This window comes from Lithobates pipiens, unplaced genomic scaffold (assembly GCF_037356315.1).
Source record: "Lithobates pipiens isolate NorthernLeopardFrog02 unplaced genomic scaffold, aLitPip1_a1.2 Scaffold_19, whole genome shotgun sequence".
Lineage (NCBI taxonomy): Eukaryota > Metazoa > Chordata > Amphibia > Anura > Ranidae > Lithobates > Lithobates pipiens.
The window spans coordinates 511,773,337-511,799,639 of NW_027507764.1; the positions used below are offsets into that span (position 1 = coordinate 511,773,337).

The 26,303-nt window shown below is 43.2% G+C and overlaps 1 protein-coding gene across 5 annotated transcripts in view; it reads left to right on the forward strand.

The window, feature by feature from the left end:
• Positions 1 to 26,303, forward strand: part of RIMS2 (regulating synaptic membrane exocytosis 2) — a 982,185-nt gene that overhangs the window by 108,263 nt on the left and 847,619 nt on the right. For 2 of the 5 annotated variants that reach the window (XM_077493146.1, XM_077493148.1), the window contains exons 2-3: positions 14,911 to 14,943; positions 22,865 to 22,951. The exons of the other annotated variants lie outside the window; for them this stretch is intronic. In XM_077493146.1, the coding sequence (XP_077349272.1) occupies positions 14,911 to 14,943; positions 22,865 to 22,951 (120 nt within the window). The remainder of the gene's footprint in view (positions 1 to 14,910; positions 14,944 to 22,864; positions 22,952 to 26,303) is intronic. 5 annotated transcript variants of the gene reach the window in all.

A 26,303-nucleotide genomic window follows, 5' to 3' on the forward strand; every position in this document is an offset into this window, starting at 1 on the left:
CCCTAAAGTGGACCTTCCGCTCATTGGAATCCTCCCCCCCTCCGGCGCCACAATTGGCACCTTTCAGGGGGGAGGGGGGTACAGGTACCTGTACAGTACAGGTATCTGCACCCACTTCCGGGATAGCTCTCTGTGGAAAGGGGTTGTAGATTATGCCCCTTTCCGAAAGTCCCCCGCTGCCTGCTGGGAAACACACAGATCCCAGAGGCAGCGGGTCCCTCCTTATTGCGCAGCGCGACTCGCGCATGCGCAGTAGGGAACCGGGAAATGAAGCCGAAAGGCTCCACTTCCTGATTCCCATACCCAAGATGGCAGGGGCAGCACCCGAGAGACGATCGAGAGATCGGCTTCGGGTGCCGACATCGCGGGCGCGCTGGACAGGTAAGTGTCACTATTTTAAAAGTCAGCAGCTGCAGTATTTGTAGCTGCTGGCTTTAAAAAAAAAAAAAAAAACGCGGAGTCCCGGCGGACTCCCGCTTTAAATCTGTCCAAACCAGAGTCTAGCAGACATCCCGGGTATGATAAAGTTTGAAAAATGAAATCATAAATTATAATATAATAAATAACTATAAATAATTGTACCAAATAATAATATAACAATAATCAAAATTATTCAATAATGTAATCAAATCAAAAACACTGAAATTTGCTCAGTTGCAGAATTGTCACTGTCATTACTTTTCAGTATTTGATGACGGATCTCCCCACAAATCGCTATCGCTCAATTCTGCGAGTGATTCCAATTTATTATCGCTGTTTTCTAGCTGGTCTAAAACCATTTTTGATGTAAAGTGACAGTTTGGTTGCTATGGACAATCTCCAGTTTCCAGGCATAAAGAACAGTTTTTATTATATAAAACTGCATGCAGGACACTGGACAGACCACTAGGGACAAAGGGGAGGTGAAATTATTACATACAGCAATGTAATCTGTAAAATTACATTATACTGTATGTATACTGTGTGTTTCACTTTTTGAATTTGGCGCCGATCTCCGTCCCCGTGCGTCGCAACGCTCGCAGGGAACGGAGATCAGCTCCGTGATAGATCGAGCGAGACACGGCTCGCTCGTACAGCGCGGGGACATCGCTGGATCCGAGGGAGAAGGTAAGTAAACATCCTCCTGGATCCAGCGATGCGGTCCCGAGTCTGGCTCGGGGTTACCGCTCTTGGTATAAAAATTCCACCCCGAGCCAGACTCGGGAATACCGTCAGGGGGGTTAAAGGTTTATGTGTGTGTAAAGGCAGGCGTCCCAATACTTTTGGTAATATAGTGTATATAGGATAGGCCATCATTTTAAAATATAGGAATGACTTTGGTGGTTTTAATCTACTGATCTACTGTATGTTCAACACCAAAATGGTAGTAAATAAATGAGGGGCAGAGAGGGATTTGGGTCCAAAAGAGGGACTGTCCCCCTAAAAAAAGGTCAGTTTGGAGCTCCTAACACTGAGCAGCTGCCCAGACAAGTCTTTCTAGTATTTGTAGTTCTCCATAAGCTAGTAAGAAGAGGGTTACCTAAGCTTACTTTGGGTGCTTTGTTTGTCTTTCACAGTTTATTGCTTGGATCCTCAGTGCTTTCACACTATATAAATATAATTCCAAATTTAAATGTGAGCACTGCCAAATTTGGCTAGACCAGATAACGGCAATCAATTTCTACTTTAGCTTCGCTGCTTTTAAATATAGAATCAGAGCTTGGAGCTAATTTTGGAAGCCAAGAAATCAAAGGCTGTAAAGTGAGTCGATTTTGTGGATTATTCCGGAGTCTTTGTCATCTGAAGTGGAATGTGTGTCCAGCTTGTAATGATATTGTCATCGTCAGTAGGGGACAGAACTGTGCCTCAGGCAAAAAAAATACATGCAGACCGGTTTGTGAGGTTGTAATGTAGGCTGTTTGTTCATGATCTCTGTTGACATACCCCTTGAAATTTTCCACATTTCATCATGTTACAACCAAAAACGTAAATGGATTTTATTGGGATTTTATGTGATAGACCAACACAAAGTGGCACATAATTGTGAAGTAGATGAAAATGATAAATGGTTTTCAACATTTTTTACAAATAAATATGTGAAAAGTGTTGGGTGCATTTGTATTCAGCCCCCTTTGCAGAACCACCCTTTGCTGTAATTACAGCTGAAAGTCTTTTTGGGGATGTCTCTACCAGCTTTGCACATCTAGAGAGTGACATTTTTGCCCATATTACTTTGCAAAATAGCTCAGGCTCTGTCATATTGGATGAAGAACGTCTGTGAACAGGAATTTTCAAGTCTTGCCACAGATTCTCAATTGGATTTAGGTCTGTACTTTACTGGGCCATACTAACACTTTGATCTAAACCATTCCATTATAGCTCTTGCTGTATGTTTGGGGTTGTTTTTCTGCTGCAAGGTGAACCTCTGCCCCAGTGTCAAGTCTTTTGCAGACTCTAACAGGTTTTCTTCTAAGATTGCCCTGTATTTGGCTCCATTCATCTTCCCGTCAACTCTGACCAGTTTCCCAGTCCCTGCTGAAGAAAACTTGCTCACAACATGATGCTGCCACCACCATGTTTGATGGTGGGGATTAGAGGTCGACCGATATGGGTTTTTCTCTGGCCGACGCCGATGCCGATATTTAGAAATCATGGCGGCCGATAGCCGATATATGATGCCGATTTTTTTGGGCCGATATATTAGGCCGATTTTATTTTATTTATTTATTTTTTTCCTTTTTTATTTATTATTATTTTTTTTTTAATCCCCCTTGATTTAACACACCTTTCCCACTGGGGAGTTTTTCAGGCGCTTTTGGGCTAAAAATAGCGCCTGTAAAGTGCCTGCAAAATGGCTCCCCTGCAGTCTGTGTGAAAGACAGCGTGCTTTCACACTGAGGCGATGCTCTGGCAGGATCTTAAAAAAAAGTCCTGCAAGCAGCACGTTTGGAGTGGTGTATACCGCTCCTCCACCACTCCTGCCCATTGATATGAATGGGCACCACTGCTGAAGCGCATGCAATGCGATTTGGCAGCAGTGCTTCATGGGCGCATTTAACCTCTTCCTTGGCCGCTAGCTGGGTTATATGTGCCCCACTAGCAGCCAAATAGCACCGCTAAAATGATGGTAAAGAGCCGCTAAAACTTGCGTTTTACCATCAACGCCTGTCCGCTCCAGTGTGAAAGCAGCCTTCATAAGTGATACAGAAAATTTCTTACATTTAAACATTTATTAAAAAAACAAACCTCCAATCAGTTTACTTGTATGTATGATTTAGATAAAAAAAAAACCTATATATTAAATAAAAACAGGTAGTCAAAACTTTTGGACGAAAAAAAAAAATGGGCTAACTTTACTGTTTTTATTTTATTTTTATTTTTTAAATAGTGTATTTTTTTCCCCAAAAAAATGCATTTGAAAGACCTCTGTGCAAATGCCGTGTGACATAAAATATTGCAACAACCGCTATTTTATTCCCTAGGATCTCTGCTGAAAAAATATATATAATTTTTGGGGGGTCTAAGTGATTTTCTGGCAGAAAATACAGGATTTTTACTTGTAAGCAACAAGTGTCAGAAAAGATTTAGTCTTTAAATGGTTAAACTGAGAACTTCTACACACTGAGATGAGTTCATTCATTCAAGTGTAAACATTGTATCATTTTGTTCTTTTCTTGGCAGCCTGCCCAGAGAGGAGGAAGACGTTTCTATGACGACTCAGACAACTCACACTGACTTCTATTACAGAAGTCATTTCAAAGTCCCGCTGTAGTTCGAAATCTGCTTTTTATCAGCACAATCGGCCGTTGCCGATTAATTAAAAAACTGCAAATATCGGCCGATATATCGGTCGACCTCTAGTGGGGATGGTGTGTTCAGAGTGATGTGCAGTGTTAGTTTTCCGCCACACACAGCATTTTGCTTTTAGGCCAAAAAGTTAAATTTTGGTCTCATCTGACCAGAGCACCTTCTTCCACGTGTTTGTTGTGTGCCCCACATGGCATCTTGCAAACTGCAAATGGGACTTCTTATGGCTTTCTTTCAACAATGGCTTTCTTCTTGCCACTCTTCCATAAAGACCAGATTTGTGGAGAGCACGACTAATAGTTGTCCTGTGGACAGATTCTCTGCCGCTCCTCCAGAGTTACCATGGGCCTCTTGGCTGCTTCTCTGATGAATGCTCTCCTTGCCCAGCCTGTCAGTTTAGGTGGACGGCCATGTCTTGGTAGGTTTGCAGTTGTGCCATACTCTTTCTGTTTTTAGATGATGGATTGAATACTCAATGAGATGATCTAAGCTTGAGATATGTTTTTTTATAACCTAACCCTGCTTTAAACTTCTCCACAACTTTAATTGGATGTTTATTTGTAAACACATTTTGAAAACCATTTATCGTTTTCCTTCCACTTCACAATTATGTGACATTTTTTGTTGGTCTATCACATGGGTCTTCAAACTATGGCCCTCCAGTTGTTCAGGAACTACAATTCCCATCATGCCTAGTCATGTCTGTGAATGTCAGAGTTTTACAATGCCTCATGGGATGTGTAGTTTCACAACAGCTGGAGGGCCGTAGTTTGAGGATCCCTGGTCTATCACATAAAATCCCATTAAAATACATTTTTTTTTTTGCTGTAACATGACAAAATGTGTAAAATTTTAAGGGGTATGAATACTTTTTCAAGGCACTGTAATAAAGTAATTATAGTATTATATTAGATGCTATAGTCCTAGTGGTGAGCAGTATTTTCTTTATTTCAAAATGGTACCACCACTTGAAGGAATTGAGGTACTCGTGGTCCTTCCACAGCTTCCATACTGCAGGGTGCAACCCTTGACAACAGATACAGATATAAGAACTGACCCATATTTGGGCCTCTAAAGCCCCGTACACACGAGAGGACTTATGTCCGACAGACTTCCAAAGGAGTTCCGTCGGAGTTCTGCTGGAATTCCGACGGAGTTCTGACAGACTTTTCGGCCGAACGGACTTGGCCACACACGATCACACTAAACTCCGACGGATTCGAACGTGATGACGTACGACTGGACTCGAATAAGGAAGTTCATAACCAGTAGCCAATAGCTGCCCTAGCGTCGGTTTTAGTCCGTCGGAGTAGCATACACACGAGCGGATTTTTCGAAGGGGACCGGGTCCGGCGGAGTTCCCTCGGAAAAATTTGAAGCATGTTCCATATTCTAAAGTCCTTCGGACTTTGGTGAGTCAAAAGTCCGTTGCAGCCCACACACGATCGGATAGTCTGACGGACTCAGTCCTTCGGACTTTGGATGTTGAAAAGTCCGCTCGTGTGTACGCGGCATAAGATATGCAAAATACCTTGTGATTTAAATGGAACCTGTCAAATACACTGAGACACAATCTGAAGGCCAATAATTACAGGAATTGTAAAAATAAAAAAAATGGTTGTTAGGCAAGGATGCTTTGGAAGCACAGAAAGTAGCCACTCAACTCCAACTTTTGTGCAAATGAAAGACTAGCCGATGCTCTTCATGGCAACAATTCCCCTTTATCAGGCTTAAAATAAAATTTTACAATGATACACACAGATTATACTGTTTTATATAACATTATGTATAGACCGATAAAGGGCAGTATTTTTATTGCCCTGAAGGCTGTTGACCTAAAATACTCTATTGGATAAAGCATTTTAAATGAGAACCATTTACCTGCCTTTCTTAACCATTCGAGTTCCCATTTGGAATTTAGCACCTGCTATGTTTGCTTCCATATGTAGGATGCAAGTGTGGGAGCTGCCATTGCTAAGTTCCTTTACTAAAGATTTATCTCACATGACTTTCATCCTTTTTTTTTCATCAATAGGTTTTTATTGTTTTACATCAGATACATGTACATACAATGTAGACATTGTATTCAATCTTTGAGATTCGCACATTGGTAAACTAACATATTAAGATTCTACTAGCAGGGTATTCTTAAGCCTCATACACACGATAGGACTTTGTACAAACTTTCCCTTGGATTTTTGTACAAAGGGCGTCGGCCCTGAACTTGTATTGCATACACACAGCAGGACTTTTTCAGCCAACTTTCACCAAATCACGTGTTTTTTTTTGCTCTTTACCGCCACCTTTGGTCAACTTCTGTATTGTTGTCTGATCTTTTGCATTGGTTCTGAGCATGCCTGTTTGTACTTTGTACCAAAGTCCTATGGTTTTCTTTACACACGATCAGACTTTGCTCCATCAGACTTTTGTTGCCAGAAAGTTTGTCCGTTCGCACAGCCAACAAAAGTCTGATGAAAACCAAAAAAGTTTGTCCAATGGAGCGTACACATGGTCGGACGTTGCTCCAAAACAGCTAATTTGCATGTTTGTTGTCAAAAAGTCTGATCGTGTGTATGGGCCTTTATGGTGAGATTAGTAAATGGAAATATGGGAATGCCATCTAAATACAAATATAGTGACCCCTAATGGGAACTCTTCTGCTGCCTGGGGGGAATGCCACGAATACACTGTATATAACCCACATTCAAACAGAGTTAGAAAAAAAATAAGGTCTACATATTTGCCGTGTCATGACTTAGCCAATTGTGGTAAAATAAGTTTCAAAGAAATTTCGCGGCTCCAGCCCACCTTTCCCATGGTAACAATTTTGACTGATTTGTGGACAAGTAGCCACCACTAGATGCCATAGTCGTTTCGTATCCATAATGGAGGTTTGTTAAATCTAACACGTTTTCTATAGATGGGGCCCTGCTTGTTTTCCATAATCTGGTTATACTTAATCTCGCGGCTAATAGCATGTCTAGCATGTGGTGGTATCAGGGACTTTCATCCTTATTGACTCAGAACATACATGCATAGCCAACAACTATGCAGAGAAAAGCTGTCTGCCACTTAAAGAAATAGATGAAGTGGCTAAAGGTAGATCCAACCCTTGGCCTCCCACATGCAAGCCACCCCAGGCCATGGCTGTAACATGGAAGAACCAGGACTACAGTAAATGGAGGAAGGTCCAAATCTGATCAAAGGTATTTAAAAGTATTAGTGTGAGTTGAAGATTGTGAGCAGCAAGGTGGCCTTTATCTGCTTTAACCACTTGCTTACTGGGCACTTAAACCCCCCTCCTGCCCAGACCAATTTTCAGCTTTCAGCGCTGATGCACTTTGAATGACAATTGCACGGCCATACAACACTGTACCCAAATGACATTTTTATCATTTTTTTCCCACAAATAGAGCTTTCTTTTGGTGGTATTTAATTACAGCTGGGAGTTTTATTTTTTGCTAAACAAACAAAAAAAGATGCAAAATAAAAAAAAATGTAAAATTATGTTTAATAGTTTGTTAAAATTTTTGCAAACAGGTCATTTTTCTCCTTCATTGAAATGCGCTGATGAGGCGGGACTGGTGGGCACTGATAGGCTGCACTGGTGGGCACTGATAGGCACAGATAAGGCAGTACTGATGGGCACAGATAAGGCGGCACTGATGGGCAAAGATGGGCACAAATAAGATGGCACTGATGGGTGGCACTAATGGGCACTGATAGATACCACTGATAGATGGGACTGATGGGCACTGATAGGTGGCACTGATAGGTGGCACTGATGGGCAGCACTGATGGGCACGGATATGTGGCACTGAGGTGCAGCACTGTTGTTGAGGCAGATTGTGGGCACAGATAGGTGGCACTATGGGCACTAATGGGTGGCACTATGGGCACTAATGGGTGGCACTGATGGTTGGCACTTTTCCCTATACTTAGGTGGCACTGGCAGGGGGCAGGTGGGCACCGATGAGCTGGCCCCAGCTTGCCGTGATCGGGACTGAAGTCCCTCTCACGGCCGCCGGTGATCGGCTTTTTTTTGGCGCAAGGAGGAAAAATAACCGATTACCGGCTCTGTTGTGATCACATGATCAGCTGTCATTGGCTGACAGCTGATCGTGTGGTAAGGGGTCGGGATCGATCCCTTGCTGCGATCTGTGATCAGGCGAGTTTCATAGACTCGCTGAGGGGGGCGCGCAGGCCGCTCCTGCATGGGACAACGTCAGTAGCAAAGCAGGTCCGTGCTGTAGCCATCATTCAGCAATAGCGCGGATCTCTAGCGGTTAAAGAACTAAGTAGGCAGAAGTGATGGGCCATAGGCACTTATATGCTGTGTGGGACCCCCGAAATGTTTAGCTTAGCAAATGTTGACGTTTTCCAATGATCAAAAGCTTGACTTCACTCTTTACAGGGTGTGTGCATGCATGCAGAAGCCTCTAGGTTGTTGCTTTCTATGACTTCCATTTAGCACTTTAAAAGTGTCACATTATTATTATCAATCTGTGCTAATAGCTTTTTATTGTTCAAAATGTATGTGTGCCTTATTGCTGCTCATATCTGTTTTTGTCTGATGATCGGCACTCCTGTCCTTAGAAGTAACCTCTGCTGTAACAGTCATTCTGTGGGATCTTTTGTTGTCAAAATTGAGCATGTCAAGTGATATTTGGTGCTGATGCAAATATTGGAAGGGCATAGGAAATACATATAACATCAGAATGGTAATTCGTTGTGGGGGAGTTTGCTACTAGTTATCTATTATCAAAAGTAGGGTCATCAGTAAGTTTTATTAAAAAAAGTAACCTATTGTATTATATCCTATGTATTTGTAGAATTATAGGAAAACTGCACATTTCTTCCTGCCAAACCCTTCAGATGGCGGCTTGCTGCACAAAGACAATACAAGGATATGGGGGTTATTTACTAAAGGAAAATCCACTTTGCACTGCAAGTGTACTTGGAAGTAAATTCTCTGCAGATCCAAGGGGGATATGCAAGGAAAATAAAAAACAGCATTTTAGCTTGCACATGATTGGATGATAAAATCAGCAGAGCTTCCTCTCATTTCAGATCTACCCCTTAGATTTAGAGCAACTTCACTTCCAAGTGCACTTGTAGTGCAAAGTTGGTTTGGTTGAATCTACTCACAGACTGGAGGGGATCTACTCAAAAGACAGGAGCATCCGCCTGTGAAAGGACCCTTAAAGTAGAAGTTAACCCTAATACTAAAATATCTAAATCTACTGCCGTCCACAATCTAATGCCCCGTACACACGAGAGGGATTAAGTCTGACAGACTTCCGACGGAGTTCTAGCGGAGTTCCGCCGGAGTTCTGGCGGACTTTTCGACCGAACGGACTTGACCACACACCATCACACCAAACTCCGACGGAGTCGAACGTGATGACGTACGACTGGATTCGACGTAGGAAGTTCATAGACAGTAGCCAATAGCTGCCCTAGCGTCGGTTTTAGTCCGTCGGAGTAGCACACACACGAGCGAATTTTTCGAAGGGGACCGGGTCCGGCGGAGTTCCGTCGGGAAAATTTGAAGCATGCTTCATTTCTAAAGTCCGTCAGACTTTTGCGAAGCTAAAGTCCGTTGCAGCCCACACACGAGCGGATAGTCTGACGGACTCAGTCCGTCGGAGTTTGGATGTCGAAAAGTCCGCTCGTGTGTACGGGGCATAAGACTAACCTATCTAGCCCTGTAAAGAAGAAATCGCTATACATACCTTTTCTGAAGACACTCCGGTCCCATGCTGAGCTGTCAGTGGCTGTGGAGGTGGGTGCAGAGGAGGCAGCCGACAACGGAAGCCCCATAGTAAGTCTATGGGTGACTTCACTTCCCAGGCATTTCCCAGCTGTTGTTGGCTGTCTCTTCAGCAGAGCTTCCTCCGTTGGAGACCGGACCGGAGCAGCTTCAGAAAAAGTTTGTATAGCGATTTCTACTTTACAGGTTAGTCTTAGATTGTTGATGCCAAGTGATTTAGCGATTTTAGTATTCAGGTGAACTTCCACTTTAAAGTAGAAGTAACCTCTAACTTAAAGAGGTTGTAAACTCTCGTTTTAATAAAAATAAAATAACAAACATGTCATACTTACCTCCACTGTGCAGTTCATTTTGCACAGAGTGGCCCTGATCCACCTCTTCTGGGGTCCCCCCGGCGGCGCTATCAGCTCCTCCCCACATCAGGAAACCACCTAGGAGAAGTGCTCTCCCAGGGGATTACCGCGTGCATGTGCTCCAGAGTCAGGCTTTTGCGTCCATAGACACAGAATGCCATACTCGGCCGCCCCCCCCTCCCGGCGCCCGCGTCATTGGATTTGATTGACAGCACTGGAGCCAATGGCTGCGCTGCTATCAATCTATCCAATCAAGACCAGAGAGTTTGAGCGCGTCTCCAGTGGTGGAACGAATGGGCTCAGGTGAGCAAAATTGGGGGGCTGGTCAGTGACAGAATTTTTTTCACCTTAAAGAGGAAGTAAAGGCACTTTTTTTTTTTTTTTTTTCAATGCAACCTGCAAGGCAAAGGCATAATGAGCTAGTATGCATATCATACTAGCTCATTATGAATAACTTACCTGAGAATGAAGCCCCCAAAGTAGTCCTCCTACTTTATCTTCACCGCTGCCACGTATCCCGGAGTGACTTCCGGGTCTCGCTGCTCCGGCGCTGGAGGTCATTCGCCGGAGCCGCGATGACGTCACTCCCGCGCATGTGCACGGGAGTTGACACGAGCGGCATATCGCCGTGATCTGCGGCGTGCTCAGTGAGCCTGCGCATCGTTGTCTACGGCGCATGCGCCTTAGACAGCGGTGCCTATCTTTTTATAAAATATCTCCTAAACCGTGTAAGTTTAGGAGATATTTCTTGGACCTACAGGTAAGCCTTAATCTAGGCTTACCTGTAGGTCAAAGTGGTTTGTAAGGGTTTACAACCACTTTAATGCATAGATGTTTTAAGGTGAAAAAACACAAGGGTTTACAACCCCTTTAATGAGATTTTGTTTTTCAAAGCACTAAATATCATGAACAACTTTAAAAAAAAAATAAAAATACTGTTTTTATTTTTGAAACTTTTCCACCCCTTTTGAGGCATCTCAGTGATGTTGATCTCTTGAAGGCTCTTTGCAGCCTCTCCTTGGCAATACCAGAGTAGAACTGGGAGGGTGGAGAATATTGTCACCCTATAACAGGAAGTTCCTGAACAGGGACATAATGGCAGGATCATCATGTTTTCCTTGAAGAAAAGTTATAGATTTAAAAATATAAGGTTAGGTTACATGTTAAAAAGTATATGAAAGTTATTTTTGAAAAGCAAGAATGTAATATATTGCAGCATACCAATCCTTGGATATGGTGGCTATATATATGTATATATTTATTTTTTCAAGCTGACCCTGGTGATTCTGCCAGTAACACACTTCCAATCCTAAAATGACAACTTTCACGTACCCTTCTCTATCAAGACAACAGAAACTTGAAAGGACTATGGAACCGCACTCCCCTCTAATCCACATAACATGTAGTCCTCAATGATATCTGAGAACAATGTAAATAACAAGCAGAAAGCACAGTAAGTTATCAGCTTACAAGATTTCTGGCAGGACCAACAGGTATTTTTTGAACAGATAAAACAAAACACTTATAATGGTATATTTAACCGATGGAAAGGGTACATGTCATATATATTTTTTGTTTAACCACTTACTGACCAGCTGGCCGTTATACGTCAGTACTTTGATGTAGAATACCGGGGTTATGGCAGCAGATAACTGCCACAACCCCGGTATTTTCTTCAACGGCGGTCGGTCCTCTTTCAGATAAAACTAGTCTCCGGTGGATTGGCCGTAAAATCACTTTTGTCTGCGGCGTGATGGGTTCCCGCCACACTCCGGTCATCTCCACATACATAATTCACGGCCGCACATGAAAACGATGTTCAAACCACACATGTGGGGTCTCACTGCGATCGTTAGAGCGAGAGCAATAATAAGCAAAAGACCTCCTCTGTAACTCAAAACTGGTTACCTGTAGAAATTTTTAAACATCGCCTATGGAGATTTTTAAGGGTCAAAGTTTGTCACCATTCCACGAGGGGGCACAATTTTGAAGCATGACATGTTGGGTATCTACTCTGTGTAACATTATCTTTCACAATATAAAAACAAATGGGCTAACTTTACTGTTGTCTTTTTTTCCCCCAAAAATTGCGCTTTTAAGACCACTGCACAAATACAGTGTGACATAAAGTATTGCAGCAACCACCATTTTATTATCTAGGGTGTCTGGAAAAAAAAAAAAATATATATATATATATATATATATATATATATATATATATATATAATTTTTGGGGATTCAAAGTAATTTTCTAGCAAAAAAAAAAATTCTTTTGACTTGTAAACAGAAAGTATGAAAAATAGGCCTGGTCCTTAAAGGGGTTGTAAAGCTTCCCGTTTTTTCACTTTAATGCATCCTTTGCATTTAGGTGAAAAAACATCCGATGCTTACAGACCCCCCAGCCCCCCCATTTACTTACCTGAGCCCTCGAAAGTCCCGTGTCGTGAACGCGCTGGCTTCGGCCTGGGCTTCTTGGCTCTTCTCTGCTCTTCATTGGATTACCACATGTCCCTTGATAAACTACCATGTTTCATGTCTGTTTGCGCTCTGGTTGTCCAGCATTCAGCATTGGAAGGTGCCAACAATTTACCAGTGACACCATGCACCCTCACCCCCATCTACGTCTTGTGATTGAAAAGCCTGATAAGAACCCACATGAATGCACTCCCTCTGTGAGGGACACCTTGAGTTGCATGTTGTCACTGATAAATAATCAGCAGTTTCCAATGCTTTTTGCTGGACAACCTGTCTGAGAACTGAAAGACATCCTAGTACTTTTAAATTCCCGCTATAAGATTTAATTGGTTTATACCTAGCAATATGGAGGTCCCAGGCTCTTGTAGAGAGTTGACTGAGGGTGACATTAAGAAATCTGTATACAGTGGGGCAGAATGCCAAACATGCTGGAAAAAACTTTTTTGTGTTTGCATACCCTAATGTAACTGTGATCCTTGTTTTTAAATAGAAATTGTTTTTGAAATATACTGTCGATTCATGCACGGTGGACTGTCAATTGACATGATTCATTAAACTACAATAGTGCCTAAGAAATGTCCAAGGAATGTGTCAGTTTCACTTTAAAGTCCAGTTTTGCATGCCGTAGGGCTAGTATACACAGGCGTTTTAGACTTTTCTACTATGCATTTAAATGCCCTTGCCTTGCCATGCATTCACATTTATTGGTATGAAGAAAAAAACAATTTCCTGCACAAACTCACCCTAACCAGGGGACAAACTGTGTGTAGTACTTTTCTCCATCTCCAAGAACTTGCCCCGAGACAAGCATCTCATGAGAAATGCATGGGGTGGGGGACGTATTGACTAAAATGTTTCTGGAGATGATTGGAAATGGAGAATGTTGCTGCTTGGTAGCTGTGTTGTCAGATGACTGTGGATGGTGTCCTGCCTTAGGCAAGTGATAGATTACACACCATGGGTGGAAATAAAATCGCTTGATTCCCCCATCAACACAGTCAATGTTGATGGGGGAATCATTCCTGCAGCGCTATTGTGTTTTGCCAGTGGTGAGCTTTCCCCGTTGGCAAAACACAATGATCACTGCCGGCTGCTATAACCGCTGTCAGTGATCGCTTGCAAAAAATCCAATAGGCTGGTTGTACTGAAGTCGATCGATGAATTGACCAGTGCAACCAGCCTGTCCATAGATAGATCATATCTTGGCCAGCCCCTGCTGAACTGGCCAAGATTAGATCCATCTATAGGGAGCTTAAGACAGCACCTAGGAAGATGGGACAATGTACTACATGTCCGCTGGGGAACAGAACACATGTATAAAAATGGAAATGGAACTTCATCTTAAAGCCCAAATCAGGCTTTTTTTTGCTCGTTTTGTGTAGGAGTGGATACAAAATGGCGCTCTCCTACATCCAGTGGTGGACTCTTTCTGATGTCATCATGTCCAGTGCCAGTAACAGACGAAAAGCAAGCTCTGGACTGCCGCACTCTTCAGAAAACCACTTTCTTTTATTGGAAAATCACATGACAGCTCAACAAACACATAAACAAGGAAAAATTGCTGACTTTTCGCATTAGCTGTAGCTAGTGCGAAACGTCAACAATTTTTCCTTGTTCGCTGTGTTTGTTGAGCTGTGATGTGATTTTCCAATAAAAGAAAGTGGTTTCCTGAAGAGTGCGGCAGTCCAGAGCTTGCTTTTCGTCTGTTGCTAGTGGTAATAGCCAGCACCTGTGGCTTCCCAGCCGAAAAGACAGTTTACAGCCTGCATGTGTGCTCCTGGAGCTGTGAGATCCCTTCTCCTTCATATTACAATTTCTGGAATGTCCAGTGCCAGTCTCTGGGCATGATGACGTCAGCAACAGTCCAGCGCATAAGACCACTGAACCATGGGGAAGCAGGAGCTAAAGGGTCCGGTTTTGCACTGTGAGGATCAGAGGATTACGTGAATAAATCTCGGATCTTTGATACCCTAGATCAGTGGTCTCCAAACTATGGCCCTCCAATTGTTCAAGAGTTTTACAATGCCTCATGAGACGTGTAGTTCCACAACAACTTGAGGGCCGTAGCTTAGAGATCCCTGCCCTAGACAAAAACGAGCAGTGGATCCATGCAGTGTGGGCCCAGCGCCACTGCATGGGGAAAAAAAATCTGCCCAGAATTCTCAGCTTGATGCTTTATTATGTTGAAGAATTGTCATCACTCATTAAAACAGCAAAACATTGAATGAGTAATAAAATATCATCAACATTACCAAACAAGTCTAGTTAAATGTGACAAGTTACCTCTAAATAACTGGAAAAGACATTTGGCTTTGCAACAGTTGAAGCAATTTGGATTTCACCCTTTCACCCCTGGAGCCCCTGAGAGGTATAAGACACCAATGGGTTATTGCATTTGCCAGGAAATATGCAAAACTGAAATTTCAGTTTTGAGTGGGTTTAACCTTTAAACCACACTAGTGTTTCTTCATAGTGGCATGATACCTATATGTTGCCCTCAGCTGTACAAACTTATCTTTTTAGGGTGAAAGAAGAACAAAAACCCCAGCTCTCACAGTAAGTAAATCTCCTCATGGTGCAGTAGGCTTGATTTTTATTTGTTTGTTTTGCTGTGTTTTTTGCTTTTATGCTACTTTGGTGTTAGGTGAAACTGAAACCTGATAGGCTGCATCCAGTGTGTCATCTGCTTCCTGATTGGCTTTGTAAGATGGCTGCATGCAGCTTTCTTACCCCATCCACATTAGCTGGATGTCCTCTCCTCCTGCCTGCTTGTGGACTAGTTCACAGTGTGAGACCTGTGTTTTTCCTACATCTCTTGCTGGCTGACTCTTGTAGCTGCCATCCTCTCACTGGCTCCTGGCTTTTTCTTTTCTGCCTCTCTGTAGTGGGTGATCTTGAAGTTGAGAGTCGCATATCTAGTAGCCTGTTAACAATGCTAGATTTGGAAAAAGAAACAGCCCTGGCACATATACTGGCCAAAATTTAAGTACATAACATATGTTTAGGAAAGTGAATCACAAAATATAATCTCAAATCCAACTGTATCATAAAAACCTCCAAGTATGATTTCCATTTGCTGTGTCAGATAGTCTCTTATCTACATAGCAGTCTGTTGCTAGATGCAATTGCTCAAAAAGGTGCTCTGAAAAGAAAATAGTTAATATTAACCTCTTATGATGCCAAGTTTCAACTGTAAAGAGAAACCACTGACTGTTCAGAATCTGTCATTTGTGGGAGTGTTGGAGAACTGATCTCCTGCTGCACTCATTGATTTGATCCACTGGCTACTATTGTGTCCTGTGCCTTGGGAGCCAGCAGGAGAAACCACTGTGCAAATCAAGGAACCAAGAATCTAGAAGTATACGATTCTAAAGATTCTTCAAGCAGTGGGCTCCCCTCTGCATAGAAGAGATTGGGGGCACTTGTGGCAGAAGTGGTGAGTATTAACCATCTTGGAAAAAAATATTGGGACTGGAATACACCCACACCAATCAAAGAACCGGACTTTATCGGCTCAGCATCAAAGACACCAAAAATGTATATAAGATCAATACCATTATTACAAAAAAAGTTAAAAAACACATGTACAACTGAATAATAGTATAAAAACAGAAGAAATTTCCCTCAAAATAACCAAGGGGCAAAGAGGCCCCAAGTTTATTCATCTCTCCATGGGATTGGGAGTATAGGTAATAGTTGAAGTTACATATCAAAATTTATGAAATGTCGATGCATAACAATACTCTTGCAGTCATCGGGGTCAACGTGTTTCACCAATTTATGGTTTCTTCAGGACCCAGTGTATTGAGAGGACGTCAACAGGCATGTCAAACCACAGAAGGCCCAAGGATCAATCTTGGGGCGGACACAAGGGCTCCAGAACCACATCAAACCCACCAAGGAGGACAGTAGTAAATAGGGCAACCTTAAGCTGCTTTCAACTGGTCAAAGTGTATGAAGAGACTCCAACAATGAATCCCAGTTAGAAAAAAACAAAAGTAACGATGCTGTACACTAATAATGATTCTCAAGTGACGTTCCACTGAAACATGTCAGAGATGAAATAGGGGTACAGGGGTTTCCAAATAAAGGTGATCATCATCTAAAGCAAGCATGACCCTAGAATTTTTGCCGGTTATTTATTTCTGGCTAGGGGCATGCAGTAGCTGCTGCCAGTGATACCAGATAACTTGGTAACCTTTAACTCCTTTATTCTGAGGAAACTAAGAAACATAGGCTCCATTACTGAGACAGCCCTGCCCTGAGACAGTTTCATTACTTCCCCAGAAGTAAGCTTAGCATGAAAACAATGCAAACTTTTCAGCTCGAGGTTGACTTGTGGTGGTCAACAATAATAAATAAGAACAATGGTGCTCCACTAATTGCGGACGTCCCTTAAATTACTAAAAACATATTCAAGAAGTTCTCCCAGTGGGACTTTACAGGCAATGTACACAAGATATGGGTAAAAGGCAATGGATGCCAATCTTTATTACAAAAGTAGGTAAAAACAACAAACTATAATATATATTAGCTGGTCTAGTTGTACTTATACAGCACAACACAATATATTTTTCTAGGATACTCCATTGTCCATGGATACCAATATATTCTGCCCCGTTGAATGGCTTGATCAATTGGATTTGAGACCAGGACAAAGTCTAGCGCATTTCAGAAGAAGTCCTTCATCAGGGAAAAGGGGAAATATGTATCATGTTGTGTCAAAGAAAAAAGCAAAACAGCTGTTTTGGTTAAAGGGTTGGGTAAAGGCTGTTTACCATCTCACAGGGTGGATGCACAAATCTTTTCTGTTTCCAACATCATGGTAGCCCCAGTGAGCCCATGCTGACTCCTCAGGGGGCATCTCAGTTTGGCCCGCAGTGCATGATTGAATTTATGGCAGTCCTAACTGTTTATTGTTTTTAACCAAAACAGCTGGTTTGGTTTGTTCTTTGACAAAACTAATGATACATGGTAAATCCCTTTTTCCTCCTGATATGAAGGAGTTCTCTCTGAAACACGTCAAACTTTGTATTGATCAAGCCATGTAACAGGGTGGATTATATTGTTTTACCATGGACAATGGGGTATCTAGAATAATATTGTGTTGTTCTGTATATGTACATCTAGACCAGCTATATTGTATTTTATTGCTTTTACTTACTTGTGTAATAAAGATTGGCATACATTGCCTTTTACTCATATGTTGTGTACATTACCTGTAAAGTCCCATGGGGGGAACTTCTTGAATCTGATGGTAGCCACTAAAGGTTGTATGAATAGAACACATTATCCAGCTTATACACTTACCGGCCACTTTATTAGGTCAGGGCTCGACAAACCCCAGGCGCCAGGTCGCCAATGCGACCTGGCGCCTAAGCTGCCACCAGCCCACTCACTATCGATGCCCCAGACATGCAGCAGCATTAACACTGACTGCCGTCCTCCTCCCTTCACACTCAGCAGCTGACAACTGACAAGCAATGGAGAGAGGAGGATCTGTCAGCCTGATGTCGGGGTGGGCGGGACCCGGCCAGGGTGGGGGCGGGACCCAGCAGCTATCAAACACCAACCAATGGGATCTGGGCGGGCCGCTACGTGTATGTGGCCCGCCCCTTTTCTTAAGCAGCCCAATCGTTGGCTGGTGTTTGATAGCTGAGGGCCGCTACGTGTATGTGGCCCGCCCCTTTTCTTAAGCAGCCCAATCGTTGGCTGGTGTTTGATAGCTGCTGAGTCCCGCCCACCCCGGCCGGGCCCCGCCCACCCCAGCCGGGTCCCGCCCACCTCGACATCAGGCTGAAATCTGACATATCCGCATCTCTGTTACTTGTCAGTTTCACACACCGGCAGGGTCCCACCCATTCTGACATTAAGCTCAATTCTGACAGCTCCTCTGTTACATTTCAGTAACAGAGTGCTCCGTGTGAAACCTGCCAGTGCCAATCAGTGCCACCGCCAATCAGTGCCACCTGCCAGTGTCAGTGCCACCGCCAATCAGTGCCACCTGCCACCAATCAGTGCCACCTGCTAGTGCCAACCAGTGCCACCTCCAATCAATACCACCAACCAGTGCCACCGCCAATCAGTGCCAGCGTCAACCAGTGCCACCTGCCAGCCCCAACCAGTGCCACCTGCCAGTCAGTGCCACCTGCCACCGCCAATCAGTGCCACCTGCTAGTGCCAACCAGTGCCACCGCCAATCAATACCACCTGCCACCACCAACCAGTGCCACCTGCCACCAACCAGTGCCACCGCCAATCAGTGCCACCTACCAGTGCCACCTGCCAGTGCCAATCAGTGCCACCTGCCACCGCCAATCAGTGCCACCTGCTTCTGCCAATCAGTGCCTCCGCCAATCAGTGCCACCTGCCAGTGCCACCACCAATCAGTGCCACCTGCCAGCGGCAACCAGTGCCATCTGCCACCACCAATCAGTGCCACCGCCAATCAGTGCCACCTGCCACCACAAATCAGTGCCACCTGCTAGTGCCAACCAGTGCCATCGCCAATCAATACCACCTGCAACCACCACCCAGTGCCACCTGCCACCACCCAGTGCCAATCAGTGCCACCTACCAGTGCCACCTGCCAGTGCCAATCAGTGCCACCTGCCAGTGCCACCGTCAGTCAGTGCCACCTGCCAGTGCCGAGTGTCACCGTCAATCAGTGCCACCTGCCAGTGCCATCTGCCACCGCCAATCAGTGCCACCTGCCACCGCCAATTAGTGCCACCTGCCACCACCTACCAGTGCCACCACCAACCAGTGCCACCTGCCAATGCCAACCAGTGCCACTACCAATCAGTGCCACCTGCCACTACCAATCAGTGCCACCTGCCACTACCAATCAGCCACCGTCAGTCAGTGCCACCTGCCAGTGCCGAGTGTCACCGTCAATCAGTGCTATCTGCCACCGCCAATTAGTGCCACCTGCCACCATCTACCAGTGCCACCACCAACCAGTGCCACCTGCCAATGCCAACCAGTGCCACTACCAATCAGTGCCACCTGCCACTACCAATCAGTGCCACCTGCCAGTGCCACCGCCAATCAGTGCCACCGCCAATCAGTGCCAGTGCCAATCAGTGCCAACTAGTGCCACCGCCAACCAGTGCCACCTGCCAACACCAACCAGTGCCACCGCCAATCAGTGCCATCTGCCAGTGACAACTAGTGCCACCGCCAACCAGGGCCACCTGCCATCACCAACCAGGGCCACCTGCCATCACCAACCAGGGCCACCTGCCATCACCAACCAGGGCCACCTGCCATCACCAACCAGTGCCACCTGCCACTTCCAAACCAGTGCCACCTGCCACTTCCAAACCAGTGCCACCTGCCAGTTCCAAACCAGTGTCACCTGCCAGTTCCAACTAGTGTCACCTGCCAGTTCCAACCAGTGTCACCTGCCGGTGCCATCTGGCAGTTCCACGTGCCTTCCAGTGACAACCAGTGCCACCTCCCAGTGCCAGCCAGTTCCATCTGTTGCCAGCCTTACTCTTTCTGGTCAGCCCATACCCCTGATGTAACAGCGTTTCAATGGAGTTATTGACTGGGTGCTCCATTGTGAGTTAGGGATAGGCACACTTTGGGCCCCTTAGTACTTATTGAGTATCGTTTAAATGCCACGGCCTTCCTGAGTATTGTAGTTGACCATATCCATCCCTTTATGACTACAGTGTACCCATCTTCTGGTGGCTACTTCCAGCAGGATAATGGACCATGTCACAAAGCTCAAATCATCTCACCATTGGTTTCCTGAACATTACAATGAGGTAACTGTACTCCAATGTCCTCCACACTCACCAGATCTCAATCCAATAGAGCACCTTTGCAATGTGGAGGAACGGGAGATTCACATCATGGATGTGCAGCCGACAAATCTGCAGCAACTGAGTGATGTTATCATGTCACCATGGACCAAAATCTCTGAGGAATGGTTCTAACACCTTGGTAATTCTGTGCCACAAAGAATTAAGGCACTTCGGAAGGCAGAAGGGGGTCCACCGGGAAATAGCAAGGTGTACCTAATAAAGTGGCCAGTAAGTGTTAATATTTTTCAACAGAGCACCCAAAAGGAGCCATAATGTGTTCCTTCCATCCCATGGACAGCCATGATTGTTTCTGTGAGCACATTCCACTTAAAATAAAGTCCCTAAATCCATTACACATAAGATATAACATTCTTCACAAAAGCAAATGGAGACTTTTAGGCTGGGTTCACACTTATGCGAATTGAATACGGATTTTCCAATTTCTCTCAATGGAGCCAGTTTACACATCTCCGGGGTGGCTGCGGAGCGCACAGCAGAAGTGTCCTGTGTGTCTTTGGCCCTGTTTCAGGTCCGAATTCAGGCAAAAACTTCGGACCTGAAACTGTGAATGGGGATGCAAAGGGACCCCCTACAGCCGCACATAGTGTGAAACCAGATTCAATTGCATTGTCAAACAGAATGGAACCCCAGACCTCAGTCAAGAACACAGATACATTCAATCAGATGTGGAAGAAGAATTGATCCTTGAAAATGCAAAGATTTTGGTCATAAAAACGCCTCTCCTTGTTGCTATGGGTCAACATTTTAGTCACTGAGAAAAACAACTTTAAAATGCTGACCCATTCAGAATGAGACATACAAAGCTGAAACACACTCCTTTTTCATTTTCCAAAATAAATGTAAAATAAGGGCAAATTTTGGAAGGGATCCATTTATAATTCATGTTTACATTATGTGGGCAGTGTAAGGAATGTAGGGGCAATAGGAGTCAATGGGGTTGATTTACTAAAACTGTGCAAAATCTGGTGCAGCTCTGCAAAGAAACCAATCAGCTCCCATCATTCATTTTCAAAGTTTAATTGAACAAGCTGAAGGTAGAAGCTGATTGGCTGCCATGTACAGCTGCACCAGATTTGCACTCTCTGGTTTTAGTAAATAAACCCCAATGAGTTTACTTTGCTATAGGCAAATAGACTGTGCAACCTTGCACAGTGCAGTTGCTCCAGAGCTTAGTAAATGAGTAGAAGCTCTGCTGACTTCCATCATTCAATCATGTGCAAGCAAAAATGCTGTTTTATATTTTTCCTTGCCTTTGTTAGGGTATTTGCAAAGTGAGCCTTTATCTCATTTATTAAGCTCTGGAGCAATTGCACTTGCAGAGGATAACTGCACTTTGCACAATCTACAGGCATACCCCACTTTTAAGTACCCAATGGGGTTTATTTACTAAAGCTGGAAAGTGCAAAATCAGACTCACTTCTGCATAGAAACCAATGAGCTTCCAGGTTTTATTACTAAAGCTTAATTGAACAAGCTGGGGTTAGAAGCTCATTGGTTTCTATGCAGAAGTGAGCCAGATTTTGAACTTTCCAGCTTTAGTAAATAAACCCCATTGTGTACTCAAAAGTAGGGTATGCCTGTATTTGCGTTTAGTAAATCAACTCCAATGCCTCTCCGAAAGGAACTGTGGGGTTGATTTGCTAACGGCAAATAGATTGTGCACTTTACAAAGTGCAGTTTCCCTCTGCAAGTGCAGTTGCCCCAGAGCTTAGTAAATGAGGCTTCACTTTGCAAAGAATACCCAATCACGTGCAAGGAAAATTAAAAAAAACAGCATTTTTGCTTGCACATGATTGGATGATGGAAGTCAACAGAGCTTCTGCTCATTTACTAAGCGCTGGAGCAATTGCTCTTGCAGAGTACAACTGCACATTGCAAAGTGCACAGTCTATTTGCATTTAGTAAATCAACCCCTGTGTGTCCCATACATATCCTTCTTATTGCATTTAGTTTTATTTCCTTTAGCCCTGGTTCCCATTGATGCGATTTGGCATGCAATTTGACATGTCAAATCGCATGCTAAATCGGCAGCAAATGCGGAATCACAGCGATTCCCAAAAGTAGTTTCTGTACTACTATTGGCGATTTCGGGGTGCGATTTCCATTGACATCTGTGCAGAAACCCGCACAGACGTCTCTGAAATCGCCCCCCACATCGGGACTGACGTATGGGAATGAAATCGTGCGAGTTCAGCTGAAGTCGGTATGAACCAGGGCTAAGGCCTGATTCGCACCTATGCATTTTTTGTGCTTTTTGCATTTTGCAAATTTGCACTACAGAACGTGTTCCATAGGAAACCATGTTAAATGGACTGTAGTGCAAATCTCATAAATGCAAAAAGCACTAAAAATGTATAGGTGTGAATCAGGCCTCAAGGAAGGCTGGCCACTTGTTAAAAATCCAATGCCCCACTAGTTGGTGTCTGGTGCCAGGAATAGGGAGACCTCAGACAATCTTTTTAAAAATTCAGTTACCCATTCACAACACAAATGCAAGTGCATCCATTCATCCATTGTCAATAGCTTGCTGGATTTCTGACTCCAACTTCACGATTGTCCTGTAGTGACTTGGGGTGACAACCTTTTGAGCCTGTTGCTTGTACTCATTGTGGTAAAGTTGCCTTGTTTGCTTATCCAAACAGGTGGTTTCCCTTTAGTGGGATCACTGAACTGGTTAATAATGTTCTCCAGCCACAGTCAAAGCAGCAAAATGAAAAGGAGCCTGAGAAGTAAGTAAGCTGCTTTGCTTAGATTAAGTACAACCGCCGTAGCATTTGTGCATACTACTAGTTAGTATGTGTAGAAATGCTTGTAGACTGTCAGTGCATTTTTTTATTTAAATTTTTTTAAACCTGTTTACATCTGTGTTTTTCGGTTTGCTGCTTTTCTTTGAAATTCATAAAGCAGTGTAACAATAAGAGACGCTTTTCTTGGGCACGCAAAGCTCATTTTACTGGCAGCAGACAGTGAGATTAAGCACAGAGGCTGGCAGGAAGAAGGGCAAGCTCGCTGTCCTGATTTGGTCATTTGAATTCACTTTGCCAGCATGTCTGTAATGGGTTGTGCTGATCTGTGTATCCATTGCTATTCTCATATACATGAAGGCAAAAAATATATAACACACATTTGAAGCAGCCATTGGTGGAAATAAATAAATCTCAGCCTTACATTAAAAAGCATTTTATTGTACACTGGTGTTAAACATGGGCAGAAAGGTCACTTCACTCCCAGCAACTAACGCATTTCGGACCAGTTTTCTGTTTGGACTGGTGTTGGCAGCGCTTTATTCATACTACAGGTGAGAGTCGCCTTCAGAGCTGGCATGACGGGACTTCTAGTTCCAACTACAGGATACCTCCACATGCATTAATACATAGCAACAAATCTGGACTTCATTTTCTGGTTTTACTGTATTGCTAAAAACTGTTATTTGTTACAAAAGTAGGACTTGGACCTGCAGCTAAAACTTATTGGTGAAACAATGCATAATAAAAATGTTTCAGAATGTAATGTCCCATCGATCGGTTGCTGTGGAGTTAGCTTTTTGCTGCCTTATGTGCAATTTTCAGGAAGAATGAAAAAAAAAAAAAGAGAAAATAGTTACAGGACCAATATATGTAGAAGTTTGTTTTGCTGCAGGTTAGTCTGAAAAATGTAGTAACTGATCCCTCTATACTGCTGAACCTGTGTTTATAATAGGCAATTTATGTGCAGGCTACCTGGAGTAAGGGGGAGCTGTTAACCACCCTTTCCCATGGAAACTAGAAAGGGGGACATACAATATTATTATTATTATACAGGATTTATATAGCGCCAACAGTTTACGCAGCTCTTTACAATATAAAAGGAGACAATACAGTTGCAATACAATAAAATACAAGAGGATTAAGAGGGCCCTGCTCAGAAGAGCTTACAATCGAATACCTTTATACATTCACATACCTCCCAGCTTTCTGAGCTGAGAACATGGGACACCTATTAGCAAAAGTACGTAAGCATAGGACACACCCCCTGCCACACCCCCTCAAAGTAGAATTATACAGAAAAAAATTATTAGTTAAACCACTTTTTTTACCGCTACTCTTCCTTTATATTGTGTTTTGGAATTTTCAGATGCAGCAGTTTAGAAATCGGATGAATGGTTTAGCACTGGAAAACACTTTTAGATAGATCCATAGTGCATTTTATATACAACTATACAAATCAGTGCACAAATGAGAAGAAAAGAGGGACAGAGGGACTTTGTTCAAAATAAGGGACAGTCCTTTGAAATCAGGGACAGTTGGGAGCTAGGCATTCACCTTCGCCATACATGCATTTTTTTCTCTCATTCAGCTGACAGCTTATTGAATACCCAAACAGTGACTGTATCTGATAGGATGCGGTCACTGGGGTAGATTTACTAAAGCTGGAGCACTCAGAATCTGGTGTAGCTGTGCATGGTAGCCAATCAGCTTCTATCTTCAGCTTGTTCAATTAAGCTTTGGCAATAAAACCTGGAAGCCGATTGGTTCCTATGCAGAAGTGAGCCTGATTTTGCACTCTCCAACTTTAGCAAATAAACCCCACTGTTTGGCTGACAACTCTCCACCGGGGGGGCCTTTGATTTTTCAATCAAATCAAGTGAAGTATGACAGACAGGGCTGCCCATGGCTTGAATTTCAGCACTCTGTTATGTTTTTATTGCTGTCTATCTCCTCAATGGGGAGAATTCCTACCTCTGTTACTACTGTTCACCATTGTCACATAGAAAGAAAATGAGTGGAAATCCAAAATGTTAGTTGTCCCTAGAGCAGGTGAGACAAATTGAACAAGGTGCTGTGGATCACAAGTCTAACAAGGCCCACCTAAACCACATCCTAATAGACAAAACAATTTGAAAAACATGTACTCATCTAGGGAGAGGACTTTAACATGGGTAGGTGTCCATACAAAATATACAAAATTACATCAAAAGATAATAATTAATAATTCAATAATGATTAAAAATTGATAACATTAAATACAGTATACATTTCATGTATTTACAAACAAAAATAACACATATACATAATTAATCATGTTACACTGTATACTTCCTCCGTCCATCTGTATGACAACACCCTACAGTGGACAGAAGGCAGCAAATCAACGCGTTTCGAGATCTTAGATAAATTCTCTTCATCAGGGTTATAGATAATTTGCATCAAACAGAAAACAGGAAATCTAAAAAAACGAGATCACATAGCATTTAATATATTTGTTCTTATTGATATAGATATAGATTTTGATATAATTTTGTATATTTTGTATGGCCACCTACCCATGTTAACCTCCCTGGCGGTACGATTATTTCGGATTTTAGGTGCTAAAAGCGGTACCATTATTTTGCATGAAAATTTGGCGTTTTATATTGTAGTCCTGCAATTCTTAGGAATAACTCACATAAATCTGTCCAAACCAGAGTCTAGCAGACATCCCGGGTATAATAAAGTTTGAAAAATGAAATCATAAATTATAATATAATAAATAATTATAAATAATTGTACCAAATAATAATATAATAATAATAAAAATTATGCAATAATGTAATCAAATCAAAAACACTGAAATTTTCTAAGTTGCAGAATTGTCACTGTCATTACTTTTCAGTATTTGATGACGGATCTCCCCACAAATCGATGTCGCTCAATTCTGCGAGTGATTCCAATTTATTATCGCTGTTTTCTAGCTGGTCTAAAACCATTTTTGATGTAAAGGGACAGTTTTGGTTGCTATGGACAATCTCCAGTTTCCAGGCATAAAGAACAGTTTTTATTACATAAAACTGCATGCAGGACACTGGGCAGACCACTAGGGACAACGGGGATGTGAAATATTTACATACAGCAATGTAATCTGTAAGATTACATTATACTGTATGTTTACTGTTTGTTTCACTTTTTGAATTTGGCGCAGATCTCCGTCCCCGTGCGTCGCAACGCTCGCAGGGCACGGAGATCGGCGATGTGATGCATCGAGCGAGACACGGCTCGCTCGTACAGCGGGGAGACAACGCTGGATCCGAGGGAGAATTTAAGTAAACCTCCTCCTGGATCCAGC